The sequence below is a fragment of the Haliotis rubra genome, unplaced genomic scaffold (genome assembly GCF_003918875.1).
Source record: "Haliotis rubra isolate DU_JTF1 unplaced genomic scaffold, ASM391887v1 Scf2088, whole genome shotgun sequence".
NCBI lineage: Eukaryota > Metazoa > Mollusca > Gastropoda > Lepetellida > Haliotidae > Haliotis > Haliotis rubra.
Genome location: NW_025766101.1, coordinates 16031 through 38921, shown reverse-complemented (window position 1 = coordinate 38921; position 22891 = coordinate 16031). Strand labels below are relative to the sequence as shown.

General features: G+C 42.8%; 1 protein-coding gene across 1 annotated transcript; it reads left to right on the top strand.

Moving 5' to 3' along the window:
- The first annotated feature begins 6735 nt into the window (after window positions 1–6735).
- Window positions 6736–12436, top strand: LOC124276387. The gene is made up of 5 exons (XM_046712029.1): window positions 6736–7646; window positions 7889–7947; window positions 8128–8176; window positions 8661–8720; window positions 11217–12436. Exons 1-5 carry the CDS (start codon window positions 7556–7558, stop codon window positions 11456–11458), a joined length of 501 nt encoding a protein of 166 aa, XP_046567985.1. The 5' UTR covers window positions 6736–7555; the 3' UTR covers window positions 11459–12436.
- Window positions 12437–22891: the final 10455 nt, after the last annotated feature.

The following is a 22891-nucleotide window of genomic DNA, read 5'->3' as shown; positions in this document are numbered from 1 at the left end:
TACTCTGAAGATTTTACTTTCGATGTTCGATGACTGTGTGAATGGAATATCTCTAAAAAGTGGCATAAATCTGTTTTCTTGCAACTATAATTTTCAAATTGAGATGTATAATTTGTGTTGGTAATGTACCTTGTGTTTGCTGTTTGATGTCATCAAATGTATAAGTGAATTTTCTAGGACACCTCAACATGTTGTATCTTAAAGCTTGAAAGCTTGCAGCCACATAGGCATCCATACATTTTGAAATTTTGTTTTAAATTTCAGAGCTGAAACTATGATTTGAAACATGGACCACCAAGAAAAGCATGGGTTTTAACGATTAACACAAAATACTTTCATATCAACACGTGTGATTCAGGTCATTTTAACATTCACCTGAACTGTCCACCAAGATGATCCTCTCAGAGAGAAGATAGTTAAAGTCCGAGAGGAGGCCGAGTTCGTGACTGATGTCTCCCAGGCTGGCAGAGGTACTCAGAGTGTTCTATATTCCTCTGCACCACATGTAGACATGTACATGTACCTTAGTATGACTGAAACAGTGTAGTGTTAAAGGGAGACTGGGTATGTGCCAGTATAAGGTCTAGCCTGTACTCACAGTGTACCACATGTAGACATGTACATGTACCTTAGTATGACTGAAACAATGTAGTGTTAAAGGGAGACTGGGTGTGTGCCAGTATAAGGTTTTAGCCTGTACTCACAGTGTTCTATATTCCTCTGTACCACATGTAGACATGTACATGTACCTTAGTAAGACTAAAACAGTGTAGTGTTAAAGGGAGACTGGGTGTGTGCCAGTATAAGGTCTAGCGTGTACTCACAGTGTACCACATGTAGACATGTACATGTACCTTAGTATGACTGAAACAGTGGAGTGTTAAAGGAAGACTGGTTGTGTGCCAGTATATGGTTCTATCCTGTACTTACAGTGTACCACATGTAGACATGTACATGTACCTTAGTATGACTAAAACAGTGTAGTGTTAAAGGGAGACTGGGTGTGTGCCAGTATAAGGTCTAGCTTGTACTTACAGTGTACCACATATAGACATGTACATGTACCTTAGAATGACTGAAACAGTGTAGTGTTAAAGGGAGACTGTGTGTGTGCCAGTATAAGGTCTAGCATGAACTAAAGTGTACCACATATTGACATGTACATGTACCTTAGTATGACTGAAACAGTGTAGTGTTAAAGGGAGACTGGGTGTGTGCCAGTATAAGGTCTAGCTTGCACTTACCGTGTACCACATGTAGACATGTACATGTTCCTTAGTATGACTGAAACAGTGTAGTGTTAAAGGGAGACTGAGTGTGTGCCAGTATAAGGTCTATCCTGAACTCAAAGTGTAAAACATGTAGACATGTACATGTACCTTAGTATGACTGAAACAGTGTAGTGTTATAGGGAGACTGGGTGTGTGCCAGTATAAGGTTCTAGCCTGTACTTACAGTGTACCACATGTAGACATGTACATGTGCCTTAGTATGACTGAAACAGTGTAGTGTTAAAAGGACACTGGGTGTGTGCCAGTATAAGGTCTAGCCTCTACTCAAAGTGTACCACATGTAGACATGTACATGTACCTTAGTATGACTGAAACAGTGTAGTGTTAAAGGGAGACTGGGTGTTTGCCAGTATAAGGTCTAGCCTCTACTCAAAGTGTACCACATGTAGACATGTACATGTACCTTAGTATGACTGAAACAGTGTAGTGTTAAAGGGAGACTGGGTGTGTGCCAGTATAAGGTCTAGCCTGTACTTACAGTGTACCACATGTAGACATGTACATGTGCCTTAGTATGACAGAAACAGTGTAGTGTTAAAGGGACACTGGGTGTGTGCCAGTATAAGGTCTAGCCTCTACTCAAAGTGTACCACATGTAGACATGTACATGTACCTTAGTATGACTGAAACAGTGTAGTGTTAAAGGGAGACTTGGTGTGTGCCAGTATAAGGTCCTAGCCTGTACTCAAAGTGTACCACATGTAGACATGTACATGTACCTTAGTATGACTGAAACAGTGTAGTGTTAAAGGGAGACTGGGTGTGTGCCAGTATAAAGGTCTAGCCTGTACTTACAGTGTACCACATGTAGACATGTACATGTACCTTAGTATGACTGAAACAGTGTAGTGTTAAAGGGAGACTGGGTGTGTGCCAGTATAAGGTTCTAGCCTGTACTTACAGTGTACCACATGTAGACATGTACATGTACCTTAGTATGACTGAAACAGTGTAGTGTTAAAGGGAGACTGGATGTGTGTGCCAGTATAAGGTCTAGCCTGTACTCACAGTGTACCACATGTAGACATGTCCATGTACCTTAGTATGACTGAAACAGTGTAGTGTTAAAGGAAGACTGGTTGTGTGCCAGTATATGGTTCTATCCTGTACTTACAGTGTACCACATGTAGACATGTACATGTACCTTAGTATGACTGAAACAGTGTAGTGTTAAAGGGAGACTGGGTGTGTGCCAGTATAAGGTCTAGCTTGTACTTACAGTGTACCACATGTAGACATGTACATGTACCTTAGTATGACTGAAACAGTGTAGTGTTAAAGGGAGACTGTGTGTGTGCCAGTATAAGGTTCTAGCCTGTACTTACAGTGTACCACATGTAGACATGTACATGTACCTTAGTATGACTGAAACAGTGTAGTGTTAAAGGGAGACTGGGTGTGTGCCAGTATAAGGTTCTAGCTTGTACTTACAGTGTACCACATGTAGACATGTACATGTACCTTAGTATGACTGAAACAGTGTAGTGTTAAAGGGAGACTGGGTGTGTGCCAGTATAAGGTCTAGCCTGTACTTACAGTGTACCACATGTAGACATGTACATGTACCTTAGTATGACTGAAACAGTGTAGTGTTAAAGGGAGACTGGGTGTGTGCCAGTATAAGGTTCTAGCCTGTACTCACAGTGTACCACATGTAGACATGTACATGTACCTTAGTATGACTGAAACAGTGTAGTGTTAAAGGGAGACTGGGTGTGAGCCAGTAGAAGTATCTGCCCAGCACGAGATTGTTTACAAACTCATATTATAGTGTGTGTCAGTCTCGCAGTTAATGATAATCATAACTGACAAAATCTTTGGCACCAGCCACATGTAACAAGTGCTGGACTTCGATCCCCTTTGAGATTTAGTATTGCCTTTTGTCATTTCAAAACCGGTTTTGTTTTGATTTTAATATCAGTAATATCAGTTTTAATATCAGTAAAAGTTTAATCAAAACTTTCGACCTTGTTTAAAGTTTACTTTTCTTTCCGTGCTTCTTTGTGCAATGAATATCAGCTCTGTTTGTAAGGAGTTTATCTACATATTTAACAAACGTTATTTATTTGTAGGCGAGCCTCAGGTCCAGCTTACAGGAGTGAAGTCAGAGGTCAACGTTATCATGTCGCCAATTGGTGGTAGCAAGTACAGATGTGAGTGACTTTAGTTTTACGTCGCTTTTAGCATTAGCAAGGCGAGGGACACCGGAAATGGGCTTCACACATTGTACTCATATGGGGAATCGAACCCGGGTCTTTGCCGTGATGAGCGAACGCTTTAACCTCAAGGCTACACCACCGCCCCTGTAAGTTGTGACCAGCGTCTTGTGCATGTACTAGTCACGTGGATATGTGCGCTATATAAATATCATGTAATGAAAAAAGTGAAACTCATGGCAGCATGAATGAAAAAGAGTTATTGCGTTATCAAGCGAGTGACGTTTTGCATGGTAAATATCATTTAATATGAATTCATATTGTATTTTATGAACCTTGGCGGTATTTACCATTGGAAAAATACACAATGTCTGCATCACTTTAATTTGTTATTGATATCCTGTCGTCGAAAACCCTGTTCTCGTGTATCCAAAACGGTCCCTAACCATTTCCAGTTTAAGTGTGTATTGAAATATATTTGATCAGAGAGTCGATTATTTATCAGCCCGATGGTGACAGCATTTAATATGGTTCAAACAGAAACCTGAGACAGTGGTGTAACTGATTAACCTTGATTTTATCCTGTCGGGAAACCTACTACCAAAGGCATTTTATTTTGATCATATATTGATATCCATTATTACAAATGCCATATCAGCATGGTGACCACACTAGAATATTGAATTTATAGTTCCTATAACACGCAAGGGACGTCTGTGCACATGCGTGCAAGTGTGTAAGTGCAGATATGCTATCTCCACAGTACATGGACTTTGTGTTTAGGTGTCGTGTGACAGTCTTTATCACCATCCTGCGACGCCTGCAAATCACCAGTATAACAAGGAAGCCGAACCTCCAGGTAGGTGTGTGCTGTACCGTCGCGACATATTCCAGTAAAGCTGTCTTGACAAGATATATTTTACAGAAAGATCTGCGAAACATATACGTGAGTATCGTAGATTATGTAATATCTATGTTGCCCTTGATTTAAGTTTACACAATCAGGCGTCAGGACAAACAGGTAAACCCTTCATTGTCACTCCCACCTCAGACCCCATTACTCGTAGTGTGTTGTGTGTGATGCATATGATATTGTATTTACAAACAAGGAACTACTCTACCTAACGTTGTGACAGTGAATCGGGGTGTTAATTGTCAGATATTAGGGTTAGATAGATTCCGTTTCTTTCTAAACATCAAGCTGGAAGGTTCCAGACTTGACAGCAGACGACCTTGAGGTGTACAATATCGTCGATTGTAGTGCATGAAGTGGGCGTTATCGTCGTCACGTGACATGGAGGACTTGTTATCTTAGAGGCGTAACTGTGCAGGGGATCGGTGAGACAGATCTCTACATTCAGCGTCTGTGTGTAGTCGGGTATGTAGATCCAGACAAGAGTTGCGGGTGGATATATAGTTAGTGGTTTTAGGTGGATCATTATTTGGGAAATAGAGTGGTATTGTTATAGGTAGAACGAGGGGAATGACATGGAGGTAGATAGTTTATCATGTGCCCGTACACGCCTCTACATCCTCCCCTGTTTTACACCTCCACCTCCCCTCCCATCTGTACCCGTCTCTCTCCCTCGTACACGATTCTCCCTCTTACCTCTTACCTGCCTCTCACTTTAACTCGTTTCCGCCTTTCACTAATACCCTGTTCATACTCCAACTCGTACCTGCCTGTACCTACTACCCGTACCCGCCTCTCCATATCTCCCCTGCGTTCGCTCCTACCCGTACCCGCCTCTCCCTCCTCCCCTCCTATCACTCCTACATGTACCTGCCTGTACCTACTACCCGTACCCGCCTCTCCATATCTCCCCTGCGTTCTGCTCCTACCCGTACCCGCCTCTCCCTCCTCCCCTCCTATCACTCCTACATGTACCTGCCTGTACCTACTACCCGTACCCACCCGCCTCCTCCATACCTCCCTCTGACTGTCACTCCTACCAGGCTCTTCCTCTTTACTCTTCCTCCCTCCTTCCTTCCTCCTCTCAATCCTCCATATCTCTCCAACTCTGTACCCGCCTGTCCCTCCTCCCTTTCTCCTTTCACGTACCTATTCTCCCTCCTCCTCCTCCTTTCTCCTCGTACCTCCCTTCAAATGGCTCTCTCCCCTACTCATACCCGCCTCCTCTCCTCTACTCCTCCTCAATCCCACCTTCCCGTCTCTCCCTCCTACTTGTTCCCTCCTCTCCTGTCTCCCCTGTATTTTGTATCTGCCTTACCTTGCTAATCATACAAATATCTCCCCCTCATCCTTCTGCTCCTTCTACTCTGTAACTGCATCTCACTCCTCCCTCTTCTGCCTCCTTCTCGTCCCCTCCTCTCCCCTCGTACCCGCCTCTCCCTTCTGTACTCCCTCTCAATCCCTCCTTCCCCCTCTCTCCCTCCTCCCTGCTACTTCTTCCAAATCGCACCCCCAACCCCGTCTAACTCATCCCTTTCTCTAAATCCTACCTGGATCTGTTTGACATCCTAATCGTACACCTCACTCTCCTCGATGCCTTCCCTCATACTCAAGCACGCCTCTCTCCTCCGAGCCCCTCTCCCACCCACCTGTACCCTCCTGTACCTCCTACCCGTACCCAGTCTCTCCCTCCTTCCCGGCTCTAACCTGTTCTCCCTCCTACCTATACAAAATGTACATCCCTGGCTCCATCCTACCTGTAAACGTCTCTCCCTCTACTCCTGTACATCCCCTACCCGTACTAGCCGCTCCCTCCTCCCATGCCTCCCTCCCACCCGTACTAGCTTCCTACCCTACCCGTACCCACCTCTCCCTTTTACCCGTACTTGCCTGTACCCTCCTCCCCTATACACCATCCTACCTATACATCCCTGGCTCCCTCTTACCCCTGTAAACGTCACTCCCTCTACGCCTGTACATCCTACCTGCGCTAGCCGCTCCCTCCTCCTATGCTCTCCCTCCTACCTGTACCCGTACCTCTTTTCTCCCTTCTGCTCTTATCCGCCTCACCCTCACTCTCACCTCCTAGTAAACTCAATCTAACATGAAGATTTTTTTCACTCACAAAGAGTGCACAAATATATTTTCTTGGAATCAGTATGCCATTCTTGATAACATGTTCGTATTATTGAATTGAGTGATTTAGGACAATGATATGTTTGTTTCAGAATGGACGCCTTCCCCAAATGTTCTGTCTGTCAGCAGCAGTTTACCCTGAAAGGCCCCGCCCCTACCTACTGCCCTGTCTACACGCCGTGTGTGAGGACATGTGTGACATCTGCAGCTGGTGGTGTGATATCATGCTCTACATGTCAGAGGGAGATCAACCTCACAGACACAACCTTCCAGAAGGACCCAGTGAGACAGAAGGAAATATTCCACCTGATGGTCAAGCATCGCCGTACAGAGCTTCTCTGTACACACGAAGATGGTGGCAACCAGGCTGTGTGTTGGTGTCAGGACTGTGAAGAGTTCCTCTGTGAATACTGCCAGAACATGCACAACAGTTTCAAAGCTACCAGACGACATGTTGTTGAAACCATTGTGGACACGGCACCGGGAAGCATGAAGGCTGAACCAGTTTGCAAACTTCACAAGCGTTATCCTCTGGAATATTTTGACAAAACTGTAACATTTTAATCTGTACGAAATGCAGGCTTGGCGACCATGCTGAACACGACGTTGAGGATTTAGACGTAGCTTCTGATGCTGCGAAAGTGCGGATAGAACAACATGGGAAGAACGTGACTGCACTTCATACGTCTCACCAAGCATATGTGAAGAGCATCAGCAAAGCCATAAATGACACAAAGAAGACAAGCAGTGCTGTGAAGGAGACCATCCACCACACTTTCCATTCTCTGAGGACACAACTCGATCAAAGAGAGAAGGAACTGATCATCGATCTTGACAATCAGACGAAGCAGAAACTGTCAAATCTACACACAGAGCAAATTACCTCTGAAGGCGAGAGTGAACGATGCAAGTGGACCTCAGACTACATCAAGACAGTGCTCAGATATGCTTCAAACTCGGACTTTCTGACACTGGAGAGTTCAATACAAGAAACAACGAAGACTTACCTCAGATCAGTTCCACCAGAGCTGCACTGTTCACCTGCAGCCACATTCAACATGAGAGGACTGGAGAAATTGAAATCCGACATTTCTGAGTTTGGGTCTGTCGTTAGAGATGGATCAGCATCTGATGAACACACACTGACAGGTACTTACTTCTGACTCTGGCAGTATATGTTATATATTAGATTTGTTTAGTATTTCCTAGCATACTGTCAAGTATTTTTGATTAGGCTTTGTCAGAAACATTGATGGCTTGTAGATGTTTCTCTTGACCATTCATTTAATTTGACTTTAAGATGGTGAGCTGATGCTCGTTCTATTCCGTTCTAACACAAACTCGGTGAAACATAAAATGATCGTTGGTAACAGTTGTTGGTTATTTTACAGACAGAGGTACACAGACAGATGATATCCATCTACCTGACCCGGAGAACACACCCAAGCATGTAAGTACTTCTTAGTAAGCATACGTATATACGTCTCGTAGTCTCTGAGGTAATAATTATTGTCACCTGCGTACATATAATGTTCATATTGAACTTATGCTTGTATCTTAGGAGTGAAACAAGCCTACGGCTTTGTGAATGTTGAATTGCGACATTGTAAATATATTCTTTTGTTTCAAGCTGAAGCTTCCGGAGGCTGCTAACAATCCAGCACCACTACCACAGTTTGGTGAGATTTTTAGATTACTTTGGAAAAGTAACGACGGAAAACATCGTTACCGTATGTGTCCCTTTATTTTGCATGCCATATTTTCAGAAGCACATGCTTCCAACTCCTTTATGATTTAAACAGACATAGTTATGAATGGACAGAAAATGGCCTCATAAAATATTTATCCAAAGTAATCTTATGTGAACAGTTTTTGGTCTTGTTATATTGACATGATACTGTGATACGTGTACACTTAGAGGGCAGATATGGGATACGTTATCAATACCCGTTTGTAATGGACAGAAGCTGAGAGACTAAAAATGTTGAAACGTGACTCTACTGATATTACAAGGACCCAGATCTGTCTTGGCAGATATTTTGTTGGGTACAAAGGTGGAGTGCCTCTTATTTTGAAAAAAGAAAGTTCCAAGCATAGAAGTTACTGTTTATGCTTTAATGTGTATGAGCATTATTGTTCTTCAAGCTGGGAAATATTTTGCAGATGCGGGGACTAAAACCTACTGTCTGGAAACAGGAACAGGGACCAAGTTGACACTGCAGTGTGAGTATAATCAGTTGCTTGCTTGGCGACGTTGCACAACTCGATGTTATGCCGTTGTGCGCCCACAAACAGGATAAGTTACTGAATGAAGCGCTCTTTCCTGACCTGTAACCACAGGATGCTGTACAGGTTTGCTGCTGAAACCCTATGACATTGTGGACATTGTGTACTATTAAAGTCTATTAAAGGGTTCTTGTATTAGTGATTCCCGTCTTCTGAACAAATGATATGGTACTGGGTGTATTCAGGTTTGCCATCATCTGTGGTATTAGATTCCGTGATGATGTCCGCCCTTTGAGCATTCATTATAGCGCTAAGTGTAGTAATGTCCGCCTTTTAACACACGATATGGTACTGGATGAAATTATCTTGATTGCCCTTTAAACAAAGGACACTCTACTTGGTGTAGTACTGTTGAGCCTTGTTTATATGGGGGATTCGGTGGAACTATTTAACTTCGTTTAAACACTGGACATGGTGTTACCCGACCTTTAAACAATAGGCATGCCACCGGTTCTACTTTTTGGTGACCTGTGCACTTTTATCGTGAGTGAGTTTTCGACACTGTTTCCAGAAAATGTAACTATCGTATCTATCAACAGAATCCATATTTCTGTATATCATTACAAACCCTCGGACGTATCGTTATAGACAGTGAAACGTCAGCTGGAAGAAGCAATTGCAAGGGTCTAAAATTGCATGTGTTTATTTCTTGATGGGGCTTCGAACAGCTGGTAACACTAGGGCTTTGCCGAGGTGGCCAGACTGGGCGTCACGGAGGACATCTGGTGTAATATGAATGTGTCTACAACAGGCCACCGAGACGCGTTTTTTTACAAGGAGATGTGAATTCGCAGCGATTGACTTGCTCAAGAATAGATGTACTTGTTTTATCCCGACCCAGTTGGAATTTGCCCTCAAAACTATTACGAATTCTAATGGGCGACATATGGATGTGCAATCAGAAGCCGTTGTTCACTAGGAGGGTGTACCTGGTTCTCGTTAACTTTGTCTGACTGGTTTACTGTCCGGTTGTATAATATCTAAACCAAGGGCCTAAAACACCACAAATTCGTTAATCATTGTTAACGTTTGGAACAAGTTCTTGGTTGATAGTGTGTTTTGTGTATTGTAAAATAACCCATTGTCGGTGTCAGTTTGTGTCAATCAGTGAGATGAAAGCCTAACGTTATAAGATCTGGGATTTTGATGCGCTGTAATGAATATTATACTTTAGGACATATATATATTTTGCTTAATTGTCTTTCACATAATGCGTCGTTTCAGATACGACCTAAAGCAGATATTACAATTTAGTGTTGAGAAGCTAAACTGAAAATGCTAGATCATTATGAAAGGGTGAGAGTTTATACATATATTGAATTTTGACTAAAATGAGTATGACACGGGTGAGAAGCTGGTTGACGACAGTTCAGCTATTTGCATATGAAATATACGTATTTGATGTGACAAAATGTTCACCCATTAACTAAATGTCAAATACCTGTAATAATGATCGGACAGGTTGTCAGTCCTCCTGGTGAAATTGAGTGAGTGAGTGAGTTTAGTTTTACGCCGCACATAGCAATATTCCAGCTATATGGCGGCGGTCTGTAAATAATCGAGTCTGGACCAGACAATCCAGGGATCAACACCATGAACATCAATCTACTCAGTTGGGATACGATGACATGTGTCAACCATGTCAGCGAGCCTGACCACCCGATCCCGTTAGTCGCCTCTTACGACAAGCATGGGTTACTGAAGACCAATATTCTAACCCGGATGTTCACGGGTCCTGGTGAAGTTGTATTTGATGCTTTCTTGGTAACATCTGAAACGAACTGTCTCAAGATATACGAAACTAATCAATTTGAAAAAAACCCATCTCTTTAAACTTTATGTTTAACATAAAAAATAATTATAAGTCCCAGCCAATAGACATGATTCGACCACCTCCCCACACAGTGAGTGTGTTGAAACTGTGCACAGTGATTGAAGCGGACGTAGAAGTTACCTGTTGACACTGTGTCTGTTGAACACTCAGATGTAAAAATATCATCAAACAACAGCTTTTATGTCTTATTGTTTAGTAAACTGTATAAGAAGAGTTTGGAATACCAACAGTAATAGTTTTATCATGAAATGATGTTTATACATGTGAGTTTTCATACGGAAATGTCTATTTCTGACTACTGACAACAAACCAGCTCAACTGACAGTGTCTGACAAACTGTTTCATGGAGTGTTTATTTCATTGTCAGTCAATATCAAACTGTATGAAAAACATTTAGAATACCCATACAAATATTTTCACAGTATAATTGTGTGTATTTAATTGACAGTGGTGATACAATTCATACACAGACGAAAATGGCGGCCGATCATTCAGTGTGCTGTTTTGTAAACATTGAAAGGAGGTTGACAATAACATGACTAATTTGTTGTCTGAAGTCAGGAAATTTGTTAAACTGTAAACAAAATGTATATTTCCAGGTCCTAAACTACAACTGGACGCTGCTCGAGCCAACACCGACAGGTGCCACGTAACTACAGTCGGTCAGCTGGTGAACTCGCCGCCCGCCACACAATACAGACACAGCGGCAGGTTAGGAAATATCGGGGTACATGTGCCTCCACCATCATGCCCCTTCCTCCATCCCCCTCTACTGTCACCCCTGTCCCACACACACCACGATACTGGGAGACACACTCTAGGGTGGGTGTGGTGCGTGTAGGGTGGTGGCTTGTCCTGGAGATGGGTGTGGTGGAGGAGAGCCAGGTGGACAGTGGGTGGTGTGTTTGTTACCAGCGCCGCTCCTGGTGTGTCAGTGTAGGGAGATGTTACACACACCAGGGGAGTCTCTGTACCAGTGTGTGGCAGCAGGGGGAGGGGGGGAAGTGTTACACTAACACAATGTCTGACACACCCGGCACACAGGCCACCCTCCACTATGGCGTTGTGCTGGATGTGGGGAGGGATACTCGCCTTCATCGACCTCGACAGAGGTTGTTTTAGCCAAGGTGGATGTTGAGTGGAGCGAGTCTCTTCTTCCCATGTTTGGACTTGGGTCGCCAGATCTCTTCACAGTCAAAATGAAGGTGATAAGTGGCGCAGATATCACCATGACTGACACCAAGAAGTCACTTATCTATGACGCCCTGAATTAGATAATAAAATAAACATGACATTGTGTAAACTTGTAAGTGTGACTTATTTATTTCAACTGTCAAATGTAATTGTAGTGATTGAGGCGGACGTATAAGTTGTCTGTCTATGTGATGTTTGTTGTGGACAAGAATGTAACGAAGTCAGTTAAATGTGTTGTTTTACTGCTTGACTGGATTCTCTTGTGTATGAAAAAGATTTTACATCCACACATGACTATTGTTATGATTATTATTCTGCAGTAGTTGACCAGTTTATCACACATTTCATACATGTCTGGGAAATATCACAACAAATAACTGAGTCACAAATTCATCAAAAGTTGTTTCAAATCATGATTTTTTCGCCATGCTTCGTGTCTTCTCTGTAATACAAATGTTTTAAATCCCCACATGAATATTGTTGAGATGAAATTATTGTAGTTGTGAATCCACATACGCCACATTTGATGTCAGTGAAGAAATATGATGAAAGTGATTGAAGCGGACATAGAATGTCCTCGTTTACATGTTGTGACGTATATTCAGAAATACAATCAAGTTCACAGGATCTTTTGTTTTCCTAATTAGTTGGATTTTATCTTCACTAAAATGTATTTCTAATCCACACATGACTAGTTTATGGATTAGCTGAAGCAGAAATGTCAGACTTAGAGGAACACTGGCTTCTTCCCAGTTGTCAAACACTGTCCGCTAAAGCTCATCAGCTGTCATGTGTCGATTTGCCGGATAAAGTAACTGAGTGTGACGTGAGACTGGGCTGCCGTCTGTAAGGACAGCGGAAATATACTTGGACACATTATCTGTACACACTTATGAACACTGAAAGTGGTCAAATGTAATATATTTTATATTTAGGATTATATTTACTCAATTTCTAGTAAAATTGTGGGGTTGAGTCCCAAGCGGGATTCTAATCCCCATTCTCAGAGTGAGGCACGTAATCCCTAGCACGTGTAACATATGAAGATTACAAAGGCTGCGTGTTAATTTACCCAGTACAATGTTCTCAACTTGGGGTAAAGTGAATTTATCAATAATCTACTTCTGAACCCTAACAAAATTATATTTAAATTCAGCCCGTGCACAACCACAGATGAAGACACATTGAAATTGGAAACAATGTTAAAATAGCATCGGGAACTGGTCGTTATAAACGTGCTTGCTATAAACATTTTAGAATACGTAGAACATGCAGGAAAGATGCACACAACTATCAAGCGTTACCTTGGTGATGCCGTTGTGTCACTATGGAAACCAATTTGTGGCGCATCACTTTGTTAAAGTTACACCTACAAGGTTCCGTGAGTTTGTTCGACTTTCGCTCTGTACAATGTACATACATACATATGGACAATCGTTGTGTTTTGTTGATAAGTGAGCTTGTTTTAACGCCCTCTTACCCGTAAAGATCAGGGTTAGAATTGATCTTCAGTAACCCATTCTTGTCGTAAGAGGCGACTAACGGGATCGGGTGGTCAGGCTCGCTGACATGGTTGACACATGTCATCGTATTCCAATTGCGTAGATCGATTCTCACGCTGTTGATTACTGGATTGTCTTGTCCAGACTCGATTTTTTACAGACCGCCACCATATAGCTGGAATATTGCTGAGTGCGGCGTAAAACTAAACTCATTCATTTACTTAAACGCCCAGCTGAACCACATTCCTGTCATATTACGACGTGTAAACTTATTAAGTGTAGAAAGTCATATGGTGATGCTGACCTCAGACATTTACCTCTTGGACAACCGATCACGTTATGGTGCTGACTGACACATCTAGAAACCAAATTGTTAATTGTGATCAAACCTGCGGTCATTGGCTACTGACGTGCCCAGGGAACGCAACTCTGTACAGCGAAGTTTGAGTAAGAGGGATAGGGTCATGCTCCTAAGCCTCCTTAGGGGGTTTTGCCACTGTAACGTTTTTCTTCGAAATTGATTTGCTTGTATTTGTAAAACCCCCAGTTTCATCCCTTCACTATATGTCGATATATATAGAAAGCTGTAGGTTATATCCCCAGCGATATTCCCTGTGTCATGGGAAACTGGGACCCACTATTTAAAAGGCACGTCAAGCCATAAGGCTGATGAAATACAATAAGACAATAACGTATTTGCCATTTTATAAGTTCCATTAGTTCCTGCATCGACCTGAACACATTTTGTACAGTCTGTACAACATGCACATTTCTATTTAAGGCTTTTTGATTTTGTTTTTCTCTCTTCAGGTTGCTGCAACTGCAACTTCCATAATTCTTTCAATGGTTCTCCCATTTCCATAGAAACACAAAACATATACTCAAAATAAAGGTGAGGGTTCATAATATACAACTAGATCCACATCTTGTACAGGTTTCTTGTATTCTAGAAACAGGAATTTCACCAAAGATCAAAGATGTTAGTTTGTACATGATATACAATTTGATTAGTATCTGCTTCATGCATCAAGAATGTTCGATAGTACATCTCCACAACATTCTATCACTCCCAGCACTAGCGGTTGAAGGTGTCACAAATATACCTACAAATACATTTTGCATAGCAGCAAGTCTCTGAATCTTGCAGTGTAGTTTTAACTGTCTTTATCCAGACCGCTGCATGTTGCACTGTGATCTCCATCTGGTTTATCCCGTGCAGAGATCTAATCTCCATCACTGTCTTGATCACCTTGACCTGGATATCGCGGGTTGGTTGGGGAGTACTTGGGTGTGGTTGGGGTGTATGTGGGGGAGGTTGGGGAGTACTTGGGTGTGGTTGGGGTGTATGTTGGGGGAGGTTGGGGAGTACCTTGGGGCTTGTTGGGGTGTATGTAAGAGAGGTTGGGGAGTATCGAGGGCTGGTAAAAGAGTATATGGGAGAGGAGGGGGAGTACCGAGGTGAGCTGAGACTGTATTGTGGGGAGGAGGGGCTGTACGCTGGGGACTGGGGGCTGTACTGTGGGGAAGTCGGGGTGTAGTTGGAGGACGAGGGGAAGTACATGGGGCTGCTTGGGGAGTAGGAGGGGCTGGTTGGGCTGTATTTGGGCATGTTGGGGTGTTCTGTGGAGAGCTGGGGGAGTAGGGTGGGTTGCTTAGGCTGTATTTGGGTGAACTAGGGGGATAGGTTGGTGTGTGCCATGCAAAGTGATGCTTACTTCGAGCAGTCTGGTGTTTATATGTTTTAAACACCACACCACAAAATATTACAGCTATATAATGGCAGCCGTTAAGTAAGAGTCAGGAGCAGGCAATGCAGTGGTTGATATTGTGAACATCGTCAGGATATGAGGTCAACCAAGACCCCGAGACTAACTACCCAATCCTTTAGTTCGCCTCGTCATTAGTTCCTTACCTAGCATCATTCCTGATTTATCAGCTGTAGGGATTTCCCTGCCGTATTCACATTTCTCTGCATCCAGGAGCAGGTCGAAGCAGCCTGTGCCGATCTTGGCCAGCTGCCCCAGCATAATGTTCTCAGATACACCTTTCATCGGGTCGTGCTCGCCGTGGGCTGCTGCCTCCATCAAGATGTCCACCTGACAACAAAATGTCATCACAGTTCTCTCATGACCATCCTAGGTTTTACATAATATACATTAACAGTAAAATATCTTTTCACCATCATATTAGTTTCAATGTAGAAGGAAGAAAGTCAGTCTAAATGCAAAATAATTATAATAAAATCTGTATTCTAATCTATATATTTTTCATATATAATGTCAATAGCAGAATGTTCTAACTTGTCATCAGTCATCTCGCCATATCAATTACAATTCCATTATAAAATATGCTAAATAGGCTAAAATATCTAATACAAACTCTGCAGGATGATATGTTTGCTTGTCAGTTATCACTGAAGGAGGAAATAACTGAATAATTATAGAGTGACCATTCTGTTTATGATATAACCAACTTTATAATTGTGTCGTCTCTTGGCTGAGTGCACTAAAGATGCACAGAAGAACTACTGAACTTCAACACTAATGTTAATACCGTGACGGGTGACCCTTGGCCGTCATCATATCACACAGGAGGCAATCGAGGATGTAGACCTCATGTTGACTGCGTTTGAATGAGCATACTGACGAATGGAGGCAGTAGAGTGCTATAGGCCTTTTGTCATTCGCATTGGCATTGGTTCAATGGTGAGTGGAGGTAGTCGAACACTCTGAATGGGAATGTCCAATGGTGCCTATTATGACACCCGAGGGTACAGTGAGAATCTGCGGAGCATACAATTTGACTGTGAACACAGTGTCCAAAGTTGAAGAGTATCCGCTACCTACATTGGAAGACCTGTGTAGCAAGGTAGCAGGATGTGAGAAGTTTACAAACATATGCTAACCAAAAACCTGTTCCAGATGAAAACTCCAGAAAATATGTGCTTATCATCACACCCAAAGGTATGTTTCAATACACCAGACTGCCTTTTGGTGTGTCATCGTCACCTGCAATATTTCAGGGGGTCATTGACACCTTACTTAATGGGATTGACTGTTGAGCCTAATACATGCATGATATCATCAACCCTGGCAAGGATGATCCCCAACACATCAAGACTTTGGATGAACTTATGCAAATACTTTCTGATGCAGGTTTGAAATTGAAACCTAAGAAATGTATGTTTATAGCTGAAGAAGTTGATTACCTGCGTCGCAGTTTGGATATAAATGGGATACAAATGTACAGAAACGTTGAGGCCATAAACAAGGCTCCTCATCCAAGAACAGTAAGTGACTTGCGTGTTTATCTTTGGATTTTGAACTATCATCACCGATTCATTCCTGACATGACTGACATATTGGATATTGGACATGAAAATGCCGCTTAGTCCTGGGGAAAAGAGAGAACGGAATATGAATTCAATTAGAATATGTGCGTATTCACTTTTACTCTTCGAAACCAATATTACTACAGTTTGAGTGAGTGAGTGGAGTTATTTTTAAGCCGCACTCAGCAATATTCCAGCTATATGGTTTCGGTCTGTAAATAATCGAGTCTGGACCAGGCAATTCAGTGATAAACAGCATGAACATCGATCTGCGCAATTGGGAACCGATGACATGTGTCAACCAAGTCACACTGTCATTTATGGCTTGCAGAAATTTCACAAACGTATTCTACAATAAAAGAAACGCAAAAGCCGAAAGGATGAAAGCTGTCTTGTGATGATAACTGTGCAAAGAAAATTAGTAAAAATGAATTACTCATGTCTGCAGTCATTTTGTGCAGGTAGAATATAGTGCGGCCAAAGAATACCTAAAGTAGCGAGGAAATGCACATACTCAACCACATGGGAGAGTGGCGGCCAAACACACCAACTGAAATGAACGTGCAAATGGACTGTTGGATTACATAAACGATCGGTTTTCATTTGTCTGTCATCACAATTGTACAACTCTGAAAAGTGAAACCTGGCCACGACTGACAGAAACTCATTGCAACAGCGCTATCGTCCGACTGCAGACAGGCGACCTGGCTATATGAATTTCTCATGTCTGCAGTCATTTTGTGCAGGTAGAATATAGTGCGGCCAAAGAATACCTAAAGTAGCGAGGAAATGCACATACTCAACCACATGGGAGAGTGGCAGCCAAACACACCAACTGAAATGAACGTGCAAATGGACTGTTGGATTACATAAACGATCGGTTTTCATTTGTCTGTCATCACAATTGTACAACTCTGAAAAGAGAAACCTGGCCACGACTGACAGAAACTCATTGCAACAGCGCTATCGTCCAACTGCAGACAGGCGACCTGGCTTCAGCTGTAGTCAGGATTTTGTACGTATCGCCATGCTCCATTACAAGACCATGGAAACGTTATCAGATGCAGAGGTCAACACATGATCTGTCCAGACCCGGTCGACCACGTGTAACACCTACGGAGGACAGGTTCACACGAGTTTGTCACTTACATGATCAACTCAACAGGCCACCTCTTCAGCTCCAAAACATACCAGGATTTGCGTAGGATTTAAGCCCAGAAAGTGAGGAATATTCAACACGCCGCAGGTAATCGCTAGAGACAACCAGTTAAAGGCGTCATTCTGTCTGATCAGCATCGTCAGCTGTGATGTCAATGGTGTCAAGGACACAGAGTATGGCCACCACAGCTATGGAGACGTGCTATTCGCTTCACCATAAAGACTTAAGACATCGTGTTTACAAAGTTGGTGGGGAACGGTATGCTCGAAACTGTATAAAGGAAGTGGAAAGGTTTAGTTGTATGAGTGTAATGATGTGGGCTGCAGTCTCCCACACCGATAGAACAGACATGGCCCAGGGCAACTGAATGGCACAGCATTAGACAGATACAATTCTTCAGCCACACGTCCTTCAAGTTATACAACAAGCTAACGTCATTTATCAACACAACGCCAAGACTGGCAACGGCCTTTTGAAGAACCACAATGTCCAATGATTACCATGGCCCTGAAGGTCTCAAGATCTAAACCCCTTTGAACATTTATGGGATGCTCGTGACCAACGTCGGCGATTACATCAACATCAGCGACAGAACCTTCAACAGTAGCTCTGTAGGAAGAGTGAGTGAACATACCCCAGGACACAATTCATATCAGATATGCTCCATGGGACGACAATGCCAGGCAGTTCTGGACTCTCATGGGGACCATACAAGACACTGAGAACCTATGACCTTCACCTTGACAATGGATTGTTTCATATGCGCCATGATGACGTTCGGTGAGTGACATTCACTTGTGGTAAATTTGAACAATCTATTATGATCTGTTGATTATATATATAATACATAAAGGATACATCTTTAAATCACATTTGCGTTTCATTTTGGACAGAATATATGTGTATGGGCATACTTTTGAGATCGGTAAAGACCATAAATAACTATTGTCACTCTTTAGACAAAACAAACTAGTTCCTGATGTGGTATCCCCACGCACTCAACATTGGTCTGTTTTGCTTAAGCATATATAACTGTACTATGTTCTACAAGAAAGGCTGTGATATAGCAACGCAGATGCATTGAGTCGACTTCCCATGGAAGATACAGAAGAGAGCTTGGTAGTGAGTGAAATAGTTTTGTTTTACGCCTCACTCAGCAATATTCCAGCTATATGGCGGCCGTCTGTAAATAATCGAGTCTGGACCAGAAATTCCAGTGATCAACAGCCTGAACATCGATCTGCGCAATTGAGAACCGATGACATGTGCCAACCAAGTCAGCGAGTCTGATCACCCGATCCTGTTAATCGCCTCTTACGACAAGCATGGGTTGCTGAAGACCAATTCTAACCGGGACCTTCACGGGTCGTCCTGATGGGAAGTATTGTTGGAAATAGTAACGTGAATATGTGAGCAGTGTCTTACATCGAGTTAAAAACTCACAAAACATTAGATATACACATGGTAGCAGACATGAAGGATTGTGAGTCTATTGTGGGCCGGAATCGAACGCAGAAGTTTTACACGAGGAGCTGACGTTTTAAGTACTCCGCTGTCCACAAAACCGAAAAAAGTAAGAGTAAAAGTCGAGAATGCATTCCATCCCAAACACCAAAGAGTTCATCCACTCGATATTGTAAAGTCTTTGGTGAAGTCGAAAATGTGACTACGCGAAAAAGCAAACTATTCCTTCCTCTCGTGCGTCCATCCAATGTGGCAAATTATTATGCCTCAGTTTGAGATTGATGAATCAGAAAGCAGAACAACGGGCACAGTATATGCTCTCTGATTGGCCAATTTCACTTGAGTCATAATAAAGAAAACATGTCCCTTCACCTGTTACAGCAACGTTCGCCTCCACTAATTACAGCAAAATGTACATCCGCCAGTGCGGGAAAGTCTTCACAGCATTGGGGAAGTGGAGAACACAACTCCCTGATCGCAAAAAAAAACCATCCACCTGATACAGCTTAGCATGCTTCAACCCGATATAGCAAGATGTGCTTGTGGTGAACGTTGAGCAGCCTCTGGGTCTCTACACGGGATTTGCTTGTGATCGGATGGGGAGGGTACGGCTGAAGGATTTTAGGGGTGGTGGGGAAAGAAGGGTACAAGAGTTATACTTCTCAGCATCCTGTAGTGATGATCATGACAGCGTTAGCAGTCAAAACTTAATGTCCAGGTATGACTATTTTGGAATAAAAGAAAACCAAGCCAGAGCAACGGGACAATTAACAATCCAGTTGAGAAGTTTAGAACAAGTTTAGTTTATAAGGGTGTCTCACACAGCAGGCAAACAATTGATTCCAGATTCATCAGAGTGCCTGTCACATCTCGAGTGAGTGAGTGAGTTGGGTTTTACGCCGCATTTAGCAATATTCCAGCAATATCACGGCGTTGGACACCAGAAGTGGGCTTCACATTGTACCCATGTGGGGAATCGGAGCCGGGTCTTCGGCGTAACGAGCGAAAGCTTTAACCACTAGGCTATCCCACCGCCCCTAAAGGTGAGTGAGGGGACCCACCTGATACCCCACGTGCTTTATCAGCTGGGTCCCTCACTCACCTTTAGGGGCGGTGGGGAAGCCATGTGGTTAAAGCGTTCGCTCGTCATGTTGAAGGCCCCACACGGGTACAATGTGTGAAGCCCATTTCTGGTGTTCCCCGCCGTGATGTTGCTGGAATATTGCTAAAAGCGACGTGAAACCATACTCGCTCACTCACTCACTCATTCATTCTTATGTCGAGAGCCAGGCAATAAAACAATGAGCACCCTCCTTTAACACGACTACCAAGGCATCTACAAGAGCACGGGGGCCTTGTAGAGGAGGTAAGACCAGGGCCTTTTCAGGCCCCACGGGAATCATCGTATGAATGTGTTCAAATGGTTGACATCCAGCTGTATTTCCTTTATTACAAAGGCGGTGAGGAATCCAGTGGATAAAAGTCTTAGGTTCGATTCCATACATGGGTACAATGTTCGATCGCTGTAACCACTCGGCTACCCCACCGCCCCCGACAGTTACGACTAAAACTGCAATGTTTGCAACAGATTAACATAACTACTGAGTTTTGGTAGTCATATGACCACGACCGTTATATTTAGCAGTGATGCAGCTCAAAGTTGGTCAATAGGGCCTGTAAGTTTCGCTAGGCGCTTCTTTCGATATGAGAGACGGGGGCCCAGCTTACTTCCGGGACCTGATTTCCGGTGACAAGCCTATATTCAAGAACCAGTTCTTTTCCAAATTGCGCGACCGCCAAATATGACTTTACTAGACAGGACCGTTGGCTAATTTGGGGATGGTTAGATCGGAACTTTGTTATTCCTGCGAGGATTATCGTTTCCTTACTGTCAACTGACAACCAGAGACATTCAAAAAGGTATGTGACGTTGTTTGTCACCGAAAGTACTAAGGTCTCGCGAAGTGCCGTGACCTACTTACGGGCCCTATAGCGCAAGGGCATTTAGGGACTTTTTCATCTTTGAGTTCGCTGGTAAAAAAAAATACGCATCATAAAAAGACAACCAAACCAAAACCAAAACCATACCCAAACAGCACCAAAAATATCCAAAACAAAAAACAAAAAGGCATCCAACAGCAGTCCCACAAATCTTCTAAAAAAATTAAAGCCCGACCTGTGCATGGCGGCATTAAAACCAGAAAGTGCTGCGCTTTTTAAAATAGTACTTAAAAGATTAATCTTCTTTCGACATGAATTATGTCAGCACAAATTATTTCCAAGCTGTAATCAATAAAAGTAATGTCCTGACATTTCACAACACCAACAGATTGTTTCTGACATTCTGCGAACGAATGACGAGAGAGAGGATTTTATCATAAGCAAGGAAATGTGGACGACAGTAAGACGTCATAAGTACCGTCCGTTGTAAACGTATTAACCACTGAGCTAGTTAAGCCAACTTTCAGATATTGACACACGATACAGTAGAAAATCAGAACAGTTATCGTGGAGTTAAAGTCCGTTTTGTTCAATAAATAGAATTTAGTAATGGCATTCGTCAAGCAATAATGATCGAGTTGTGTTAGTTATCCCTCGACTGTATCTCATAGTAAAACCATATCATCTGCGAGGAGTAGCATTAAAATTTCCAAATAATCTGGAAACAGTTGAATACCATATTTCCAAAAGATGCGCTATCATCATATTTTTCACTGATTAAAAATAAAAATAGGATGGTGGTGGTAGTGGAATTGGGTTTAACGTCGTGCTTAAGAATATTTCGCTCATATGACGACGTGCATGCTTGTGTATGTGTATGTGCGGCTGCTTGTACTAGCCAGGACTTAAGCTGGTTTTATAGTGCTAACACAATGAGATACCATGCCGCAGTGAAGCATGAATACCCCACCCAGACACATTATACTGACTCCGGACGAGCAGTCCTTGTTGTACCCAGTAATGCCGAGCGCCAGGCAGGGACCAACAAGTACCATGAAATACACAATGCCATTATAGAAAGTGGTCAACTGCAGCATATGTTATATTTGGGATTACACTTTCTCAGTAAAGTACAAATTCTAGTACTTTTTGGGTTGAATCTCAACCGGGTTTTGAACCCACACCCTCAGAGTCAGGCACCCAATCGCCAGCACACAAAGTCAGCCGCCTAACCCACTCAGCCAACGAGACTTCCACAAAAATGGAAGACGGACAACTTGTAGTCTAGACTGCAGACTTTGTGTACCCCTCTGATAAGTATAAATTGGCTCGGCTCCAACGACCGAAAGCTATGATTACACAATGTCATTTAGAAAGTGGTCAATTCCAACATATGATATATTTGGGATACACTTTCTCAGTCCGGGTTAGGCGGCTGACTTTGTGTGCTGGCCATTTGGTGCATGACACTGAGGGTGTGGGTTCGAAACCTGGATGGGATTCAACCCCAAAAGTACTAGAATTTGTACTTTACTGAGAAAATGTATCCCAAATATAACATATGTTGCATTTGACCACTTTCTAAATCCTCAAGCAATGGCATCAATGCTAAACCCTCAAGCAATAATTATCAAAGACACATTCTCTTTCCTGCTAGTGTTTAAACGACGGTGTTTCGTTAAA

Coding starts and splice junctions, on each gene's coding strand:
- LOC124276387 (XM_046712029.1), top strand. CDS start 7,556: ATGAGAGGACTGGAGAAATTGAAATCCGACATTTCTGAGTTTGGGTCT. Junction 7,647..7,888: donor TGATGAACACACACTGACAG/GTACTTACTTCT, acceptor GTTATTTTACAG/ACAGAGGTACACAGACAGAT. Junction 8,177..8,660: donor AGCACCACTACCACAGTTTG/GTGAGATTTTTA, acceptor AATATTTTGCAG/ATGCGGGGACTAAAACCTAC.